Below are 23,255 nucleotides of genomic sequence, written 5' to 3'. Positions count from 1 at the left end.
CTCCTCAGCAAATTGCTCAACACTTAATTTTTGCTTGAATAATTGCTTTGCCGTTAAGTTGACGTGCCATCTTGCCACATTTCACAGCACCTAAAATCCATAGCATCTCAGCGTCTACTTAAAACTGACAACCCGCTGCTACCGGTGTTTTTCCCACCTTTCTTGTTTACTCGTTTTTTGCTTCGTCAACATTTTGCATTTTTCTCTCCGCTAATGCACTTGTCGTCACCTAGCCATGCTGCAGCCAAATGCAAAATAAGAAAGTGTGGGTACACATACATACTTGCCGTTGAATCCATTTCAGCTTTTTCTAAAAAAAAAAAAAACGAAGAGTTTTGTTTGCTACTTTTTATGTGGCATGTCGCAGGATTAAATGCACCAGTAAAATGAAAAATTGCGGTTTTTGCAAGCGAGTCAACGTGACGCGATGTCGAAATAATTATGTGCATGTATGTGAGTATGTATATGTATATGTATTACATTAGGTTCATGGCTTAAATGCTTGCTTTTGCTTCAAGGCAGCGAAAAGCCAAATGTTTGGGAGCGAAGCTTATAATGTGTTAGATGAGTAATTAAAAATGTCTTGTGTGGTTGCAGTGTGTTTATGTATGTGTATACTCTCTCTGTGTGTGTAGCACAAAATTGATTATTTATTCACTCAGCTTTCATCAGAGGCGCGCAGGATGCGACGATGGCTGGCAGTCAATTGCCAATGTTGTCGGGGATTTATTGCGGGTTCATTAGAAGTTACATTAACGGAAGCATATAAGTGGATACTTAAGCACTGAAATGGGTAAACATATCAAAAGCAGCTGAAGAGTGAAAAAGTTGAATGGTCAGTGTGGGAAGAAGTTAAGGATTAAAGTATGTCCATACATACTACGTTTGTGGTGTCTGGAGGGTTCATTGACTTTTAAAGCTTATTTGCAGAAAAAAAGAGCAAATGTCTGTGGAAATAAACCTTGAGTAAGAAGAACGTATTTGATTTTTAAATTTAAGTAAAGTTTAAACATAGACTATGCAAATTTTGAAGCATTAGAAAACGCATGAAACAGCTGCAGAAGCAAAGGGGCCACTAAACTGAGGGAATTAAAATTGTGAAAGCAGACCAAGTATAATACACCACATCGATTACCTTTGGATTAGAGATGCCAGATCGAAATAAAAAAAAATCAATTCTTGAATCGATTCGAATCGAAATAAAAATAATCGATGATGCAAGAAATCTGCAAGAAATAAATCATCTCCCAATATCGATTCATATATTTTGTCAAAAAACGTCTGTTTGTAAGAAACAAAACACGGCGATCTTACCAAACTATTATTGTAATATCCAGATTTAATATTCAGATTTATTGGAAAGCGATCGCGTAGCTAACAAACCGTAACTACTTTAAGAAAAAAAAGTGACAAAAATGTATGCCAATGTATGTACTGGTAAAAATGTTTCCTTTCCAATCATGTGCAGCATTTTGAAAAAAAAAAAAAATACATTTGCAATCAGGAGTTGCGACAGATCGTTCATACAATTTTTTTTTAGCAAAGTTGCCTTTTCACCAAAAATGTCACTTTGCGATGTTTCATGAGTCGCACTAATGACTATTTTTATAACCGTAATGCCTAATATTGTCATTAAATTTTTTTTTCATATTAATGCCTAGTGGAAATTTATCATTAAGCCTACTTAAGGCAATGGTAAAATTTTGTTGAACTTTTTTGTATGATTACAAAGGAGAACAGATTTTATGTTTTACTAGAAAATTACCCTCTTCGGTCTTGGCTCCCTCAAGTTAGAAAGGTGGGAAGGGTCAATCCCCATTCTTTTTTTTGTACCAGCCTCCAATTAAAATTTCTTTAAAAGTGTATAGATTTTCTGTGGTAAACCATAGATCAATATGTATCAATTGAGGAAAAATCGAATGTCGATTCTCGAATTTTTTGAACGCATTGAATCGGAACTAAAAAATCGACAAAAAATCGAATCTGAAGGGCTCGATTAATCGATCTTCGATTTAATCGATTTAAAAACGACATCTCTACTTTTTTGGATTAATCGGGACGAGTGTGAGGCCTCAAGATCCTTGTGGCCGATACTCAATGAGTCTTACTGAGAAGCTATTGACACTAAATAAATCTGTAGTAAGGGCTCTTTCCGATGTCATCACAGGGCACTGTGGTATAGCACCAATGCTACATCGATGGCGTATACATAGAAACAAGCTCCCTCTGCAGAAGTTTTCCGGAAGAGGATGAAGAGAAATCGATTCACCACTTCTTTGGAATCGAGAATTTTTAATAGCTTGGAGAAGATTGGTGAAAATATCGAACATCCATCGCTTCCAGGATACTAATGATTTGACAGACTTCATACTGACAGTATGGACTAACCTCGGTTAGAAGGATGTGCCACCTCCTGGCACTCAAAGAGAACATTCACAATGGGCAAATCTGCCTCCCAGCGGAAGTACGAGGCATTCATAACCTAGCATAAATGCATGAAATTGTAAAGTTCAGGAATCAGATGCAGTTTCTGTACGAAAAAGAAACGTTGACATTGCAATTATATGGTCTTCGCTTAAATCCGACATAATAACTGCTACTTAGTAAGTCTACCAAATCCGATAACCCCCGCTTTTATTCAAATATTGCCTACAAAAGTGTTCTTAGCGTAAATGCTTCGCAATGCCCCATAAAGCTTCTGATCCCAGGGAGAATTGCACTGTGTGTGTGAAGAATTAAATAAAGCGAGAGAGTTATGTATCAGTGGTAAGCTCCTCTCTTTAGTACCTGAATGGTTAGCAGTCGATTAAATAAGCCAAGTCTCTCTACATCGTTCCTTTGTCGAAATAATGAAAGCGTACTTTATTCAAAATTATACTAACTAGAGTTAAAAGTACAACGCTCCAATTTAAAACCGATATACGAGGATACATATTTTTTGGATCGTATTAGAAAAGCACGAGCTCTGAGGCATAGGCATTGATCTTTTGATGACTCAAATGTGCATTTTTTTAGTGCGCAAAACTCTTGCAACATCTTATTGATTAAATTTTTAAATTGATCTCGCTCATGTTGAGAATCTAAATTTAAATATAAAAAAAAAAAAAATACTGAAGAAAAACTGCATTATTTTTGAGATAAATTTCTCATTTTCCGCACGACCTTCAAGTGTAATTTCTTCTTTCACTCCAAGACGTTGGTATCTTCGCGAAAACACTGCTGCTGTAGTCTGTACTCACAATGCGCTTAGCCTGCTTTTTATTTTTTTTTTTTACATATTTCTATATGTATTCTACTTTGTTGTTCTCTACTCATTTTACAACATTGTGATAATTAATGACGCTAATTGGAGTGCTGCAACCGCATGAGTGTTGTTGATGTTGCTATTACATGTTGCCACACAGCTAAAGCTACTAATGATTATGATGGTTGTTGCAAGTGCGGGCAGGAACGAGAGCTGCGGTGTGAATAAGGTGGCAATGACGGCAAGGGGTGCAGTAAGGGCACCATCGGCATGTGACTGCTGCGGCGGCAGGTTGCACTAGGTGCAAGCCAAGTAGCACGTGAATCAGCGAGCGCGGAGCTTAGCGAACGTCAGTCAGTGGTGGCAATCGCATGGTGGTGATAATGAAAATCGCGTAGAATCAACCACTGCAGAGCATGTGGTCAAAATGTACTGATGTAATATATACACACAGTCAAACATACATACACATATAGCAATGGAATTATATCAGTTTATTGGAGCTTGACTGCGAAGTTGCGAGACCCTGGGGGGAAGTGAATGCTGTGTAACCACAAGATAATAAATTGTATGGCTTAGCGACTATAAGAGCAGTGTGTTTTTTTATTACTACTACTAGGGTGTTGGTGTATAGAAAATTTTAACAAAATTTATATTGGTTCATTGGGCGGGGCAATGACTTCGAAAACTTAGGGTAGATAGTCATTTGCTTTCAAATTTAATTCAACTGACTTTATGCCCCGAAACTTTGATAACGTGGACCAATAAAAGTTCACGAAAACTCCCTCTATCTACCCATCGTGCTCATAGACGATTTAACTACCTTGGATACTTTTTTTGTGCATACTTATGCTATCACCTACATAGTATGTAAACTGCGTTACTTAACTAAAGGTTGGCTCAGTAGGAATGGATCAAATATTTCCCACTATAAAACTCTATTAGTCATTTGAATGGCTGCGCATTTTCTTCCATGTAAAAATTTTGTCGAGCATACTTTGTATAGGAAGAAAATGCAAGACACTGTCAACAAAACAAATTGTCAAAACACAACGGTATTTTGTAGCCACTTTAAACTTGAATTTTGTTACACTAAAATTGAATGGGCTACAAAACTGCATATTCGAAATTTTTCTAAAAATATAATTACCTGCAGGTCATTAGGATGGTGTATGCCTTTTTTAAATTTTTATGAAATTTTAAAATCGAATTTACACATTTTTTGTTGTGAAATATGCTACATTTTTATAAAAAAGTAATGTATATAAAATAAAAAAAAAGTTTAAGTGTAAATACGAAATATTAAAAGAGTGCGCTACTTAAATGACGAGGAGTGTATGTCCCTGGCCAAAGCATCGATGACGATGGTTTGGATTTACATATTTCATTGGCTATATTTCAGCTTAAGATATTCAAAAATTATAATTATGTTTTTGCTTAAATACATACACCTTGCAAATGACAGATCGAAAGGGTGAAGCATGGACAGATCAAAGGAGTACTTTCTTATAAAATTTGTTTAATAACCATTTGAAAGTTTCCACTAAAAACAAAACATCGTTTTTCTTTTATATGGCAAATCCACATCTTTATCTCTCTAGTTTTCATTATCTTTACTTTTCTCTGCTTCTGTGTTTTGTTTATTAATTAACAATTTCTGACTGAGCTTGCAACTTTTCACATAAACATATTAATTACTCTTATTAGAGCAGAAACGACCTAAAACTCACTCACTTACATGCATACATATTTGGCATGGAGAATGTGGTGCATCTTACTTCTCTTCCATTTCCCTTATTTGGTTCATTCTTACATTTTTTTCGCCATTAATGAAGCCGCCCATCTAGTGAATGAATTTTTGTTTGATGCCATCACAATTAGTTCGCTTTTCAATTTCGTGTGCTGAAAATGTGTGCTGTCGTGAATAAGTATGTATAGCAATTTGGATACTTGAGTGCATAAAAGATTGCGAGCGTTTCGTTGGTAAGTGCGGGTCGCTTATACGAAACAATAAATTTGCCAAAAATATTGCGAAGCAAAATATTTTGAAAGGATAACTGACAAAAAAAGTGCATGAAATAGAAGTGGTAAAGAGAGGTGAACAAAATGTTTTAATTTTGAATGTAAGTGCATTTGCATAGAAATTTCCAATATTAACCATAGTTCGGTGAAAGATTTTTATAATTCACTATGACTATTACATTATAAAAGAAATTTGACGGAAATTTGTGGTTAATTGAAAATAATTACATACATATACATACATGTCAACAGTACCAACTGATTATTGCGACAGTTTGTATTTAGAGCATTTGTGAAAAAGCGAAATAAAAGGAAAGTGTCATGTTTTTGCCGGAAATGTGAACAAAAACTGAAAATGTTGCTTAGTTTGTATGAACTTGCAACATTTCCTTTTTTACCAAGACTTAAATCGAAAAACTTAATTTTGTGTCTTTTTTTTCTTAGAATTAATTACCTTCAATGCCATGGAAAATAAGTTAACAGAATTGGTTGCAAATATTTTTTTTTAGATGAAGATGTGAAATAATCACACCGTTGAAAAAAATAAAATCCATTACAACAGAACTCAGTATTTCAATTAATTTGCGGCAAACAAATTAAGCGAAAGTGAATTTATTTAATACTAATGTCATTTTTTTTTTGTCAATAAAATATTAGGCACATACATACACAAATACATATGTACAGATGTATGTGCACAGCTTTTTACTTAGTTGTATAAGCTCAAATTGGAAATATGTTTTTAATATTTAAATTAATATATTTTCAGCAGATCTACGGTCAAATAACAACTAAATATTTTTTCTAATGATTCTCATTTAAATATTTAAATTTCATAATGGCAAACGAGAATATTGAAAAAGCAGCTGTAAAAATTTGACCTTCAAATAGTTAATCCTTAAATAATTGTAATAAGCTGAAAAGCAATTAGCCAGCTGTTGCTTCTAACGGTATTTGGGTCAAGTAGGAATAAATTGCTTGTTAAAAAAAAAATTGTATATAAATGCGTGCGAACAGCAAATAAAGGCTCGCTCTAAGTAATTGAAATTAGTGAAATTTTAATTATTGAAAAATTACTAGATAATGTTTTTTTTGTTTCAAAATTATTATTTCTATGCAAAAAAAAGTACTCTAAAACTTCTAACATAAAATAGAACAAAAGGAAATGAAATGTTATAAAATAAAATGCTATGAAATATAAACATAGAATAAAATAATAAAAAAAACTAAATAAATTAAAGTGAAACTAAAGTCTAGTCTAGTCGAGAGTCCCGCTATCTACCTTAGGGGCCACTATAAATTGTGATCGTTTTGGGCTCCTCTGCTTTCGATCTCCTCATTGTCCAGATTAATTTTCTTGCGCCGCAGTATGATCTCGGAGAAAGTCGCGATCGTGCCCCATGATTTTTGATCAGTCAGCATTTCATAAACGATATTTAGGGGTGTAACGGTGCCGAGTTTTCTCTCCAACCGCCGCTTGTTGGCATCCCATCGCGCGCAGAAAAAGAATGTATGAGTGAGGAAATAACCCACCTCTCCGGGGAGTTAGAACTTTTTTAACGGTATAGGGTGATTTAAAATTTGATGAAATAAAAAACCGACACCTCACTCCACTTATTTAGATGAAACATTTGGAGTAAGTACAGAGGTTTTAGAGTAGGTCTCCCACCTGTTTGATAAATTAAACTAATTTTTGGCATTTTAACGCTATGTGTCGCTAGTTATTAATAATTTTGGGGATGCATATAGCCCGTTCAATTTTGGTATGATAAACTGCAGCTTTCAAGGATTCCCGTTGATTTTTAATACTTTTTTTAATGGCGGAGCTAAGCATTTTCTTCCATGAAACTACAATATCAAAACCCTGACGTTTTTATTTGTTTCTATTTTCCATACTAAATTTTACTTATTTTTTTTATAAATTTTTTATAGTTCATTCTGCAGCAAAACCCACAATAATCATTTTTTTTTAATTGTATACAGGACTCGGAAAATATGCAAGAGAGACATACCAAAAAATGTTCATCAAAATTTTAAATTTTTTAATTCGACTCAAAGCCCATTAAATTATAGTGCAATAAAGTGCAAATTTAAATTCGCTAAAATTACCGTTGATTTTTGCGAATTTTTTTATCGCAGGATTTACGCATTTTCTTTCATATAAAATTAGATTTTGTTCACACATTTTTGACACTGACTGTATTTTGTTTATAGTTATAACGGCACACATTTTTAGGCTTAATTTTTGCGAACAAATCCGACCTCTATTAATGAGCTTTAAAATTTTGTCTAAAAATTCTAAATACAGGGCTTGAAATTTTGGAGAAAACTTGTTGAATTTTTTATTTTAGGCACAAACTTTTTTTTTTTAACTTACATGTTGCTCACACCAAGAATGAAAACGAGGTCCTGCGGAATGGTGGTATGCAACGCTAACCACTCAGATACAGCGGAAACAACTTCATCAATAAAGAGTAACAAATTACAAGTTAGTCAAACTAATCCATCACAACTTTCTTTAGAAAAGAAAAGTAAAAATGTCTACGAACAAGAGCAGTTGCCCATCACAAGTTGCGCACACCCACCTTGCATTGTTGCATGCAACAATTCCTGCAAAGAATTAACTAAATAAGATATCTTCGCAACTTTGTCTCCCAATTTGTACATATGTATATGGCGCATATGTTCTTTTCATGGATCAGCCAACAAATTTTCACCTAGTCAAACTTTCACTTCCAGCCATTTATCTAAGCACAAAATTCCAACAAGTTTTTTGTCCGGCAGCACCAACAACTAAACTCTTCATCTTCTATTCTTCTACAACCATTCTATTTTCTGTCGCGCTCACTCACTTTCAGTTTTCAGTTTCTTTTAGTATAGCTTATCTGTCTTATAATATTTTTGCATCCGTCTCTGCGTCCATTTGTGCACAGTGCCTCATTGTGCCACAAAATGTTGCATATTTGTCTAACTGCCTTCAACTGCATCCGGCAGAAATTCCAAGTATTTGCACATCCTTGCAGATTTGTTGACATAAGTCTGACAGACGACCAAGTTGCAAGTTGCAATAGCATGCAACCAAAGCGCATACAACGACAACAGTTGTAGCTGTAGCTGCAGCAGCTCAAGTCAAATAGTTAGCGCATTGTGAGACAATAACAGAGCAACGCCTGTTGGCTGCCCCAACGGATGTGCCAGATGGGATCCTAATGGTGTACGTCTATCAAAAGCAGACAAACTTTTGGCCCGGCATCATTCGCCTAATGAGGTTTACCCGAAAAGTTAACACTTTGGTTGCAGTTGCGCTTTTGCCGCGCGTTGCAGCATTGTTGCGGTAGGTCGACAACTTAACAAACAGGTAGCTGCGGGTAGCAAAATGGCAGATATAAGTATGTCTACACCCACGCCGACCGACATTTGCATGTACATACATATATATGGACATACATGCACACATGCCAGATAGGCATGACCGCAAAAGTTGGCAACATTTGTTTCAATTTTCCACAGTGGCGGAAGAAAATTTGCAAATGCCCCTTAAAGTATACAATGAGTAGCAAAGTATCAACTTATTTTTCTTTAGTTTGTGGGATGGGCAAATTTGCTTGGCTCCAATTGCGCATTTACTTATTTCTTCAAACACTTCACTCGCTTCTCCTAGTGTGACAGAATTGGGTGATAGGCAATGAAGGCGGGTGAATGGCTTTATTTACTTTGAATTTGCGGGTAGTAAATGGCTATGGCTTTTTGAACTTTAAAGTTATTCTGTTTGAATTTTTGTATAAATTTACGTATGTTTGTTTTTATTCATGCTCTGGCCCTTGAACGGAAGTCGATTACTGCCAAATAGTCAAATTCTGTATGGGTATAAATAGACGCGGATTTTAGAACAGAAAACAGAGCCTAGAAATATGTAGCATATAGCTAAAAGCAAAGTGTATAAATTTGTATACATTTTGTTTACAGTTAAGTGGTACATATTTTTAGGCTCCGTTTTCTGCATGAAAATCCGCAGTTATAAAATACGTTGGCTACCAGATAGTCTGATAAGCATAATATTTTCTTCTAGTAGTCTAAGTCTGGTAAGGAAAGTGCCAATTGCAATGAGAAGAATGAAGTTCGAAGCCAACTTCATAAAGTTATTTTACGCTGCGGTTGAGAATTACATAATTGTTGTAAGTGGGTGAACGAAATAAAAACCAAGTAATCCATGTTTCTCGAGCATTTCGTATTGTAAACTTTTTGGCGAGATATTAGCCAATGAAGTTACCAGGGCTACAAACCGTTCCAAAAATCTAAGTGGTTCGGTTCAGTGGTTCGAACAACTTAGAAAAAACTTATACCGGTACAAGAACCGGTTCATGAGTATATCTGAATCGCGGTTCGATTCGGTTCTGTTCGAATCGTTCAATTATTTAAACACTAACGGCCAAATTCACAAAAAATAAGGAATGTTTTATAAATAGAAAATGAACAAGAATGCAAATTCAAAATGGGGGAGCTAGTATGCTAGTTTCAATGGCATAAATTAAATTTTTATACCTCAGCAAGGAATGAAATCGATTTAGGGTAAAATTTGTGCAAATATTCGTAAAAATTTATTCTACATTATATAAGTTTTTGAAATTTTCAAAAAAAAGCCACTTTCACAGCTTTAAATTCGAATATCTCATACTTACGCCTAGCCTGCTGGAATACTTCTGAATTCAGCTCAAAATATTGCATACATTGAGGATTCGGAGGACTGGCAGAAACTACGCAAAATAGGAATGTAGTTACTGGTGATTCCAGATTTCCTTCCCCTCCCTAAATGGGTCCGAATTTATACAGCAAATATACACACATACACGTATACATATCTACTACAACAACAAAAATTAGTATAGCCATATTAGAGCAACTAATCATATTTTCACATATTTTTTTCAGCTCATCCCCGCAGTTAATACGCAAACAAAATCCAAAACAAAACTTTGCCATTAACTTATTGTTGACTCTACAATAGCAGCAGCAACAACAGCGGCGGTAGCCTTAACAGCAAAAACAGCTAACAAGGAAGGAAGTGCAGATATATGTAAGCGGCATCAGCAGTGCTAACAGAAATTATTTATGATATTCTAAATGGGTGGCGGTGTTGTTTTTCTAATTGTTGTTCCAACGGCAAATTTTGAGCGCGAACTCGTCTATGGTAAGACAAACTTTAAAGCTTTGTTTTTTAAATAAATTTTGCAATGTGTGTACTACATACATATGTATGTATGCACGGGAAATGAAAATAAAATTATCGCCACGTACATTCTATTATATATGTCGTATATGTATGCGAAATTGTCGCAAATGCTTACAGCTACCATAAATTTTCAGTTTTTTTATTATTATTCGCAGCATTTTAAATAAGTATGAATATGTAAATGTACATTAGGGTGCATCGTTCTCAAACAAACAAATATATTCGGTACTGTTTTCCATCGGCACTATAAAATTTATTTTTTTTTTCGAGTTCTTTCATAAATAAAATTAGTTTTTAAAGAAATCTCCTCCAAAAAATCACCTCAGATTATAGAAGAGTTTAAGCTTAAAAGGCATGCATAAAACTGTTTAAGAAATTTATCACGGAAATCAAAATAATTCGATTTTTGGAGATATTTTCAAATCGCTGTAGCCCACGTAAATCTTAATATTTTTCCGAAATATTTTGGCAGAAGTCGTGAAATATAATAAATTGTATAATTCCATTGCGAATTCCGCAACTCTTTTTGGTTAGGCACAGTAATACATATATGTATATGTATTTATGAGCAGAGATATGGGTTTCAGTCTTTAGCTTAAGGCCCGGAAATCCCATAATTGTGGAAGAATGTTAGGTTCCTCTTATATGTACGTATGTATGTATATGTACACATATGTAAACTTTTTTATCCAAAAAAGTCAAAATACATATGCAAATAAGAAAGATGTTCAAGAAAGCTAAGAAAAGTTTATTGTTACGTACTACTGATTCTAATATTAATATGTTTATCAAATATTCTTGATTTCGAGATTATTCTCTGGACTTTTTTTTTGGGCTTTTGGAACTTTTGGAGATATGTGGGCATTTGTTCAGAACCATTGGGGATATTTTCGGGCTGTAAATAGTTTTTTTCGATCCATTCTCTAGAATTTTTGAGATTATACATTAGGGTGGTCCAATATGTTCTCAAGCCACCCCGAAAGTAAAGAGAACTGTATTTTTTTATTTTGAATTTGGTTAACATGTAATGGCGCCGATAGAGCTATCAAGTTTGCCATGTATTTTATATAAATAAAATGTTTTTTTTTTCAAGAATTTCTATAAAATCGGTAAAAACAAATATTTTTCATTCGAATAAGAATATTTACCTTCAAAAATCGTAAAAAATTGCATTAAAAAAATAATAATTAACAAATCCGTTGAACTGTTCGTGCGTGATGCGGCTACGAACACGTTAAATAACTCACATTAATATACATATATAAGACTGTTGGTTATAAAAAATGGTAAAATTTAAAAGTTTAGTATGTATGCACCATAATTTTTTAGAAATTTTCTGATGAAAAATGTTATTATTCGATCAAACAATATATATGTTAAACAATTTTATAGCGACTCTAATAAAAATGTGTGTTTCCCGATGTAAAGTACATGGACAATTTCAAAGCTTCGACAACGGTACTATAAAATAATAACAGATTTCAAGAAAAAAATACGGGTTTACATTTTTCATTTTCTATAACTTTGCCGAATAAAACTCCTTGTGTATTCTCGGACCACCCTTATATACAAATACACGTATTTCGTAATTTTTCAGCAGATGTGCGCTCACACCCAACCTTGTTTAGCTCAGCTTAGCTCAATGCAGCGACAGCCAAGTCAAGCCTCTGGCTCATGCCTGTTACTCGTAACTAGGGATTAACTTAATTAAATAACTGCAAGTGGCAATTTGTAATTTTAAGCACCAGCGCTTTGCTCTAGCTTGAAATTAAGATGCATATGTACATGTGCGCATACGAGTTTGCTAATATATACGAAAATAAAATACATATCCTTACACCGGCAGTTTTATGTCCCTTACGATAGACAAACATGCTACTACGAGTATGCTGAGCATGAGTAAAAATATATGCTCCAACTCAAGTGATCGCTCGGTAACATTTTAGAAACTCTTCATTTACTCTTCACAATGATTTAGCGTACGCAATTTTTTTGTCTGTTTACATTGCTTTACAGCAGAATTAATTACTTTATGACATAATAAAAGTGCTGTTTTTAATTACGCTATCAAATTTGGTAATATAAATACCGAAGAATATGAAATATTTAAGCACTTCATATGAAGTAAGTGAAGTTTGCGTTTTAATGGAATTACGTATGTGTAAAGCAAGTTGGGAGCGTAAGTAATTTCTACCGCATAGCAGCAACATTTAAGTGCCTCTGAAAGACTGCTTAAAATACTTTAAACTTGTACAAGTATTGCATCAACCAGCCACTTAAAAATATTAGTAACACTTTTTGATAACATATTGAAAAGTAGATCTCAAAACTTAATCAAGTGAAGTGAATCGCTTGGGAAAACTACACCGTATCTAAGATTTTACTGGCCTGAGAAGGACAGGTGTACAGTGGTTAAAAATTTTCGCATTTATTTCTCTTTTAGCATGCAGATGTGCTCGAAATGTTAGTGTAAAAAATGACTAAAAATCACTTGCAAATTAAACTTTATTATACTAAAATTGAGTGATTTTTATAGATACCTTATTTTTTTGTATGAAAATTTTTTTATAAAATTTCAAAATTTTTCTTGTGAAATTTTTCTTTCGTTTTGAGGACACCCTACAATTGTTAGGAACACAATGGAAAAGGAGAATGGATTTTCTTAAAAATTGCTACTTTTTCAGCACTTTGCACACAACAATTTTAATACAAACAAACCAAAATTCCAATTGGTCTCTTGAAAATTTTATCAGCTTTCATTAAAAAAATATTTAATCACATTTAGTGAAAAATCTAGTCACCGGTGAATTGTGAACACAAAATTCCAGTTTGGACCACTGCGCGTTAACGGCGAAGGGAGCTTATTAAACTTACAAAGCTGCTGTTTTTAATCTGGGGTGGCGTTTTTATGGAACACTGTCCGATAATAATAATTTATTTATCGATGTTGAAATTTATTTGAATTAATTATCGATATTATTATCGATTAATTTGATGATGTGTGTATTTCGATATTGATAGTTACATGCATATCGGTATGCATCTAAAATTTAGATTCTAAATAATGATTGATATATTAATCCATATACGTCTCTGATATAACGATAGCTTTGTCAATGCATTTTTCATAATTATTATCGATATTTTTAACTTTAAATGTATTGGCATGGTAACGATCATAGAAAATAATTAATGTAATTTTCGACACCTTCATAAGGGTGGTCCTTAAAATATTAATATCAAAATTTTTTTACAGGGCGCCATTCTATTTTGTTCAACTTACAAAATAAAGTCTTCCACGAAAAAATTTAAATTTTAAAATAATTTTTGGGGGTCACTACCAGGGTTTGAAAATATGTAAATCTGAAAACTTGACATAAATATAGTCAAAACTATTCATATAAAATCGTGTCAAATGGATTCTTCATGCAATATTAACCTCCAAAAACTATCATTAGTTTGAGTTTTGTGCGGAATAAGTGCAACATTTTTCAAATATCTTCAAATGATTATTTAGAAAAAAATCCCAAGAAACTCGTGTAAGGGAGAGTTAGTATGGAATTCCGGAGCTCAAAAAGTTTTTTTTTTTAATTTTTTCTTTGGTCAGCCTTTAAAGATAATAGTATTTTTGTGTTTTTGTGGTATGATTTTATTCGTGACTAAACTGACAAGTTGGAAATAAATTAACGACATACGACTTGTTCTGATTAAAACAAAACTTTTCGATTAAAAAAAAAAAACAATTTTTTTTTTTCAATTTCAAAATTAATTTTTTTAAATTTATGGTGGCACGGTTAAAAGTTGCAATTCTATTTAGGAATGAGTTGACATTTGTGTGTCCAAATAACATGGTTTGACTAAGAACGAATTGAAGCATCATATAAATTCATAAACAATTTAGATGTTGCTATTTAAAGGACCACTCTTATATGGATATTTCTCGATATACAATTCTTAACGAAAAAGCTAGCTTTCTCATACAAGAACAACAGATATGCTTAAAATAATATGACGTATGTATGTGCATATGGATATGCAATTAAAATGATTTACATATGCGGCTTTTTTCACCCCATCTTAATTGTGTACCCAACACTTTCAGCATACGATTTCATTTATACACACAATACGTATGTAAGAATTTAAATACAACTACAATATACATATGGTTGCTTACTTACATAAAAACATGCATACAAACATACATACATATATATGCACATTAAGGTGGTCCTTAAAAAATGAACCGAATGATTTTTTTCAGTCTCACCCCCTCAATCGGTAATACCCCGGTCACGGATATCACAATATAAATTTTGGTACCGATTGGAGACGGTTAAGGCGTGTCGCACAGGGGGCAAAGTTAAGATTCCTGTAAAGAGACTCCAAAAATTAAAATTTTTTTTATTTTTTTTATCAAATACCCTAAATCGAAACGACCATAGTCGAAGATATCGCCGATTGTAGTCGGTAATTACGTTTCCATAACTTGAACTTTGACTCCTGTGCGAAACACCTTAACAGTCTCCAATCGGGACCAAAATTTATATGTGATATCTTCGACTATAGTAGCATCGACGTACGGGTTGAGACTTAGGAAATCTGAGGTAAAAATTTCCTTAATACATTTAAGGTCCACCCTAATGTACATATGTATGTACACATTTCAAACTAAGTTCAATGAAAATCGTCATCAGCTGCTGGCAATTTTATTTTCAATTTAAATGCAGCTAAGCTTTAGAAAATGGTCACCAGCTCTTGCTATCAAATACACTACCCCATATCCAATACCCCTCAGCTATGTTGACAACAAGAGTAACGAAAACAACAAGAGAAACAAACACACACACACACACACGGATATGCCGTTAGCAGATTTGTTAGCTATTTATGCGAAAAGTTACTTAAGTGTTAATGCAACATCCGCTTAATCCACCGTCAACACCGACAACACCAAGAACACCAATAGCAGCACAGCACCGCCATTGACTAACAACAATAACAAAAACAAAAACAAAAAAAACTACTAACTCGACTGCTACGACTGTTGTCGCATGCATATAAGCCAATACTAGCAATAAGCTCACTTCTCCTCGCGATGATTTTGCAATTTATGCGTTTACTACTCTCTCATGCTTTCACTGCCATTCCCCAAGCACTACTCTGGTTCAGGCTACGGCGTACAAGTAAATGTACTTGTACTTGAATGTAGGTGGGAGTGTCTACACCATTACTAGCTACTAGTTTCGCTTCTCTACTACGAGTACATATGTACATACGTACACACGTACCTATAACAAACTCAGCTAACTTTTTATGACCTGTCATGTTTTATTTATTTCGCTTGTAGTAGTGCACTCTGGGGGTGGGCATTTTTAAATTCAAGTTTCGCATACGCCCAGCCAGCATAAGTTGCAGATTTGTGGGTACATATTTGTTTGTGGAGTACACACATACGCAGTCGCAGGATAAATATGCATGTCGCCTGTACACACATATGAGTATACTTATTTCTGTATGTGCAAAACTAAAGCGCTTAACAATTGTAAGTGGCACTGCGAATGACTTGCGAGAACACCCATCCTTTTGTTGTGTGTATGTATGTATGTATCGGTATTAGTAACTAAGCAAGCTGAAAGTGTGGATAATAGAAAATGTTACTAGCAATGAAAAATGGTGTGATACAATATTGCATTTCAAGTTTGTATGACTGCGAATATGAAAAATGAGAACGGTGGTGAAAGGCAAACAAATAAAAAATAATATAAAAATTTAAGTGGAAATATAACTGACTTAACTTTAGCTTAAACTTTCATTCCAAAGAGCGTATATAGTTTTGATGTAAGCAAAATAATTTAAAATTTTTTTAGCAAAAATCATTTAGATTTGATATCGAAAATCAAATTTTTTAGTAGAAAATTTTTGTATCGGTTTTTTATATTCACCCTTTTTGGCCACGTAAAGTTTGGTTCGGTTAGTGTGTATGTGAATGCATAAGCAAAGGTGGGTTTTTCAGATCAATTAGCGAACTCATGTGAAATAATTTGGAGTCTAAGATTTCTAGGGGACCGTCAGATGTATGGACGGTCGTCACTCGTGTCTTTCGTCCGCATACACTGCTCAGAGGTCGAGGACGACGGTGCTATCAATGTCTGAATCCGAAGAAACGTCGGTCTTGTCAGCAGATGAGCTCGGCAACAGTCCAGCTACTTACTCCGGAGCTCCGGCTAAGCAGGCATAGTTAGGAAGCCCAAAGGCTTTCGACGACGAGTCCGACGCTTCTTCGGATTCAGGCACTGATAGCACTGTCAGCCTCGACGCTATCAGGGTATGCTCTGTTGCAGGGAGTAACCTTAAACCCTATTTCAGGCTTCGTCCTTTTCAACTTCAAAGAAGAGAGAGTTTTCAAGTGCGCTCTAGACAAGTCTAGGGAAGAGGTTTCAAAAATCGCCAAGAGCATTTCAACTTCCGATGGCAGGCTGAAACGGGTGAGCTCCGAGGAGCAATACCATCCACGAGTCAATGGAAACTGCCTATAGCAAGGTGGTGAATATGGTCGAGCTGGGCTTCATTCCCGTTGAGCCCGTCAACAAACCACTTGGAGCGGAGCAATTGGCTCAGCTTCAGTAATCTATAATCGATGTCGCGATCGTGGGCTGATATAAAGCCAGAGTTCTAACGATGCGTCCCTCGAGCTGGGTAGCTTTTTGCCCTCTGCTCGAATGCTCAAACCGCGAAATGGCTACGGCTGGAAAATGCCCCTTATTGCAAAATTTATTGAACAATCAATACATCATCACACGTCGGAAATATATTCATTGCTTTAACGTTTCACAAATTTCAATACCAAATATGCTACATAGGCGGAAAAATAAGGCATTAATGTTATCATTTATTTAAAAAACTGATTTAAATATTATCATTTTCGTGGCATCAGACACCACTGAGCCACTGCTCTTCAGACATTTCTCCTGTTTTTTTTTTTTTTGAAAGTCTATCTATAAACACATGTAAGTAAAATTGTCGTTTGCGTTAACGTGCAGCCACAAAAAACAATCAGCGCTCCTGACTTGATTTCTTGCCATAGCCGCTGACGTAGCTAAATTTTGATATGCATTAAACACAGATATGGACGTACATACATTTCCTGCATATTGTTGCCGCCATATTTGATGCCTAGTGAACGATGCGACAATGTGACATTAATCAAATGACTATACACAAATTTCTTTGGCGGCACTGCGCTGCGCTTTAGCCGTTTCCGCGCTGATAGCGAAAAATCGCAACCGAAAATGTATATTTAAGAAGATGGTAAGACTTATTGGTAAGCATTTGATAGCAGACAATTGTGCGGCTTCTGTGGCTGGCTTCACGAGCCATGCATACACACGTTTATTACGAATATGATTGCTTTTGTTTGTTTGTGTGTGTATGTGTAAAGCATTTCTTTAGCCGACTTTGTTATTGACACAGAGTGATTGCTTTGTCAGCTTGATACTAGTATCATAAAAATAATAAATCGTTTCGCTTATAAATTTTGACTGGAGCCATGTTACATTATCATTTTAATAAACACATGAACACAGCTCGCGTGGAAACTGTGGCTGGTGGCTGATGGCATCATTTTTAATAATGACGTATTGGGATGGTTCGAATGGGGTTTCTTTGTATTATACACTTTCTTTGAGTCATATATATTTCGGGCTTTTTCGATTTTTATTTTTGCACAAACTCACAAACAGAGTTTTTATACCCGAGCACACTTGTACACAAGGGTATTATACTTTTTATAAAATCAAAACTTATTATTTTTCCCATTTCGGAAATCGCCACATCTTCTCATCAAACTTCTTCGTTGGGTTCACTGGGACATGGACGAAAAAACTCCAACGTTCAAAAAAAAAATTTCAAACTTTGTGCAAAAAGTAGCAAAATTTAAAAAATTGCAAACTTTTTAATTATAATTCCTAGGCAGTATGTATGTTGTTTTTTTTTTTTTTTTTATGGAACGTAATCCGTAATACCGTCAGCAAAAAACAAAGCATGTAAAATCAATTGGGATTTTTGGGCAACCACAGTTTTTTTTTGTAATTGTTTATGAAAAAAATTCGCAACACACTGGCAAAAATTTTTCTAAAAGTTAACCCGTTTTTTTTTAACTTGAACTTGAAATTATTTTTTTTAAGTTTGGAATTTTAATGAAGTTTGTCGAAAATCGGATTTACATTTTTGTTTGTTCTAGAACATACTACATGTATTTTTATTACCTTCCTTTTATTAACTCGGGATGTAACTATGTAATATTGATGCGCCTAAAAGATGCAGCGATTTTTATTCCCAAGTTACATACCTGATGACAGTACGAATGGCAATTATAATAGGGAGGTTTTAGTTTTTAAACTATAATTTTATTATAAAAATGTATGAAAATTTAAAAAACAAAAGGAAAACGTTCACTAATGGGAATCAAAAAGCAGCGCTATTCAAGTGACCGCCACTGTATTTCATTAGGCTATTTAGAACATGCGCTCTAACCTAACATGTCAAATGAAAATAGCCTTGGATTATCTACAAGTAAACTCTTTTTTATGAAGACAACGAGCAGAGGCAATCCCAACTCGTTAGTTTGGATGGATGTGCTGAGGTGATGATCATTGGTCGAGTGATTTTCAGGCCAAACTGGTATCATAAAAATAGCGAACTGAGATGGATCTGTCCCTTAACTTTCTTAGTACTGAAAATAAGCCATTCTGTAATAAATAAAGTGAGACTGGAGCGAAACATAGATGTCGACAGTGCAAAAACTCCAACCGTAGAACAGCCAAACACTCTGGGCCTCATATCGTTAAATCATTTGGCTGTCACGACTTGGGGAGAAAGATAAAATGGCCCTGCTGGCCTAGCGTGCACCGTGGGCACCAACAGTTTGCGGTATACAAATTTGTGAAAACAAGGCCTTCCTCACCGGCATTGGTTATCTTTTCATAGTGTTAGCACAACGCCTGCACAATCGGCAGAAATTCTCCTGGTGAAGCAGCATAAGTTTCTTCTACCGAAGCAGTTGCTATTTGGTTGCCACAGAGCAAACCAGCTAAACAACGAGCAAGGTAACTGGTAGAACCAACCCACTACGCTTCAAGACGGGCTATCACTGAATTCGTCGTAGCCCGAATTTTCATGAAATCTGCGAAGATGCTATCACTGAATCCGAATATTTACGTAAGAAGCATATAATTTGAGTGCATACGTTCGTAGAAACTCGGACTATGATGGTTTCAGCGATAAATAAATAAAAATGAAGATAGCAGTATAAAAATGTTAAGGGAAGCAAGACAATTACCCCGTAAGCTGCTTACTGTCCACTATTGGAAAGGAATCTTTTTCGCCATTACAAAAATACCTCGTAGATTCATATTATACATAAGTACAATGTGATTATTTTTCTTACACACATACATACATATATATCTAGGTAAAAATATACACATTGTAAGCGTGTTCTAAATTTATCTGGTTCTCATATCTTATTCACAGCAAAAACGGATGTAAAATATTTGCAAGAAAGTACTCCACTCCCCAAAATAAATTCACCAGCATGGTAAACCACTTAACAAGAATAAATATTTCGTAGCTTCGACCTGGCGACCTAAACTCATTTACTAGATAGGTTTCCTTCCCACAACAGCAACGGGAGCGAACACAAGCACGCGTACACAAACAAGCATTTATGACTAAACGATAAGTATCCTAACGGTGGGGCACCTGATTTTATGGGAGCATGAATGTATGTAAGTATGCTGGTTAGCTATTCTACACTCATGGCTAACAATGTTCCACCACAACCAGCACAAACGGTTATGGATAGTTTACTGACAATGCGCTTGTAACTGTCGATGACAATAATGATTATTTGAGTTATTGATGGTTGGCAAGCAGAATATAGGTTACTTGTACAGTCAGTACCATAAATATACATACATACATACCTACACATGTGTGCACATATGCTGCTGCTGCTAGTGGCAGTGCCCAGCTAAATGCAAATATGTACTATAACTGAGATGAATTTTTGTGTTGGCTATCAGTGCTACAAATTCCGAAGACATTTGTTTGCGAATATGCGGCATGTCATACCGAGTAGCAGAGAAAGTTAGCCAGCATGAACTTTTCCCTTTCGCTTCGCCGAACTCTTGGATTGGATTGCTGCACATCCAATGGGATTTTATGTAGCGAAATACAAAACAAACAATCAGCATGGCAATAACTGTGAATTTAGGATCAAGTGACAGCTCAATAGCAATGTCATACAAATATAAATGTACACATTTAAGCCCAGCAGTGAATCGGGCGGTTTACATACTTTCTAAGGTGAGACTGCTAGATAGATGTACATTAAGACTGTACCAACAAAAAAAAAAAAAAAAAAGATCGCCGTACTGCCCCTGAGCCAAAAATATTATTTCGAGGCAATTTTGAACTTTTTTTTTTGCCCATCGGCAAGAATTTTTTTAAAATAGTTCTACTAGAAAAATCAGACAGCTTCCCTCGCAATAGTTTAATGATTTTTGGACAGCTTTAATTTACTTACATTAGGATGGTGCGTTGGGGTGATAAGAACTGAAATCTGGTGGGTAAGTGAGGTCAATGAACTTTTGAACAAAAAAACGTTCTCCTCGACTGTAAATGCCGAAATTACCTTGCAAAAATAACTTAGACTAAGTGGTGGACGGCGAATACTTGTTTTCTTGTTCAGTCTAATGTACATAATTAAAATTTGCCACTTGCTTACGCGGTCATACTTTTTGCACTTTGCTGTCTTTAGGCTGGCATTTCCAAAAAAAAAAAATATTGCACACATTCTTTTTTCACTTACTGCCTTATTCTCATGTGGTGAAAAATCTGACCAAAATGACAACTATCATAACCTCTTCGCCTAAAATTATTCTGCACAAACTAGCATAAAAGCTCATAAAAAAATGCGATAAAAATTTAGTAATGTGCCTTGCTACAATAAAGTTTTTGTGGCATATTTTTTGGCACCACAGCTATGGCAATAGTCAGTTCGACGAGTTCTGCTATTGCGTGGGAATTGGATCGTTAGTATATTATTTTTATACACCCAGTCGTTCGATAAATGGATTCACTTAATGTGGTGTGTGTGTTGTTAAGATAGCTAAAAAAGTTTACATTAAGACGAGAGTTCTAAAGCACTTAAGGGAAAAATTTCCTTCTTCACCCGAAATCATGTTGTATCTTATGCTTATACGAGGTACATGAGAAGGCCACAAAGTTTTTTGCTTGCGCACTCATTTTCTCCTATCATGAACACTGTCAACAAATAAGCAATATAGAACCAGTCATTTACTAGGCTCTTCAGTTCCATAAACCATCAACCCTTGTGTGGACATATTTTAACAAATATCTCTCCCTTATTTTTCTCCCAATCAACTTGAAAAAGGCATGCTGCCAGGAAATTTAGATATAGTGAAACTGTTACTACCGACAGCCCAACATTGAAGATTGGCAACAATGTAACGAGCGCTTGCAAATGGTTCAGTAAAGTCAAATATTGGCAACATGAATGCACTACATACAAACACACATATGCACGCACACAAGTATGTAATAACTTTAGGATAACATGAGTAGAAAGATTATCTATGTTAGATTATACTTAGCCTTTGCACAACATTGAAATCGCAATAGGTGAAGATAAGGCAGTAGACGACTAGTAGGAAAAAGTTCGCTAGTGTTATTAAGTTGAATTATTTTAAAACTTAAATACTTCAAAATTTGTTTTAATGCTGAAATTGATATGAGAAAAGAAAGAACGGAAAATTATTCAGAAGTAAAAGAGATTGTCTTCTGGCGTTTTTATTATCTTCATCCTAAATATGAAGCTTTACACGATCTTAATCTGTTTTTCGTTTATATTTTAGACAATAAAAGTAGCCAAAAGAAAAGTTAAAAGTGTCGATATGAAAGGAGTTATTGGCATAGGCACCCTTACCGGTTAAGGCCCAGCACTAGGTAGTCGAATTTGTATTCATTCTTTTCAAGTCGACCCTATAAATTTTCCCCCAGGGTATGTATGCATGTAAGCGCACAAAACACAGCCACACACATGCATACATACATCTGAATGTACATTAGACTGCAGCATTCCCCACACAAAAAAATAATCGGTACTGGTTTTCCACTGGAATTATAAGATCCTTACTAGCGGATTTGAATTAAATTAGACACAGGGAAAATTGTCAAAAGAAAAAGTTTTAATAAATCATTAGCACGAACATTCAGAATTTTGTTGAGGTGTTTCGAGAGGGTTACCACCAAACTATTTAAAAGGTTAAATGAATTACATATTACAATATGGGTATCAATCGAAATAGTTCTGAAAAGGTTTTATTTTTTAACTACATCAAGGAGGGTTGCCACCGGTTTGTAAAATGAAATTCGACTTGATAATAGGGAATTTATTAAAATATGTACACAATACAATATCACAATATGGGTGTCAGACTTTAAAAGGTTTAAGAAGGTTTGAATTTAAAATATAGTGAAAAAAAATTTGACAGTCTTTTTCAGAGTTTATACACAAAGTTTAGTTTAATTTAAATAATTTACACTTAAATTAATATGCTGAAATTTCAAACACTCAGCGAAACAGGTGAGTCCAAACTGGTATGTCATATTTTAAATTGTGCACCAAAATATTTTGGAAAAATATTAAGATTTACATGGGTTTTTTATGAATAA

At 34.7% G+C, this 23,255-nt stretch overlaps 3 protein-coding genes across 3 annotated transcripts in view; 2 read left to right on the top strand and 1 right to left on the bottom strand.

Annotated features, from left to right (window-relative positions):
• LOC118735910 (serine protease inhibitor 42Dd) overlaps positions 1 to 10,338 on the top strand; it is a 253,616-nt gene extending 243,278 nt beyond the window's left edge. The window contains exon 4 of the mRNA XM_036465938.1: positions 10,196 to 10,338. Within this exon, the coding sequence (XP_036321831.1) occupies positions 10,196 to 10,212 (17 nt within the window). The 3' untranslated portion in view covers positions 10,213 to 10,338. The remainder of the gene's footprint in view (positions 1 to 10,195) is intronic.
• Positions 1 to 23,255, bottom strand: part of LOC118735905 — a gene marked incomplete at its 3' end in the record, with an annotated part of 539,363 nt that overhangs the window by 219,730 nt on the left and 296,378 nt on the right.
• LOC118735907 overlaps positions 10,371 to 23,255 on the top strand; it is a 97,667-nt gene continuing 84,782 nt past the window's right edge. Inside the window, exon 1 of the mRNA XM_036465932.1 lies at positions 10,371 to 10,454. Within this exon, the coding sequence (XP_036321825.1) occupies positions 10,388 to 10,454 (67 nt within the window). The 5' untranslated portion in view covers positions 10,371 to 10,387. The remainder of the gene's footprint in view (positions 10,455 to 23,255) is intronic.

The sequence above is a fragment of the Rhagoletis pomonella genome, unplaced genomic scaffold (genome assembly GCF_013731165.1).
Source record: "Rhagoletis pomonella isolate Grant_MI unplaced genomic scaffold, Rhpom_1.0 Rhpom_scaffold_00003, whole genome shotgun sequence".
Taxonomy (NCBI): domain Eukaryota; kingdom Metazoa; phylum Arthropoda; class Insecta; order Diptera; family Tephritidae; genus Rhagoletis; species Rhagoletis pomonella.
The sequence above is the reverse complement of the archived record's forward strand: the minus strand, read 5'-3'. Positions and strand labels throughout refer to the sequence as shown.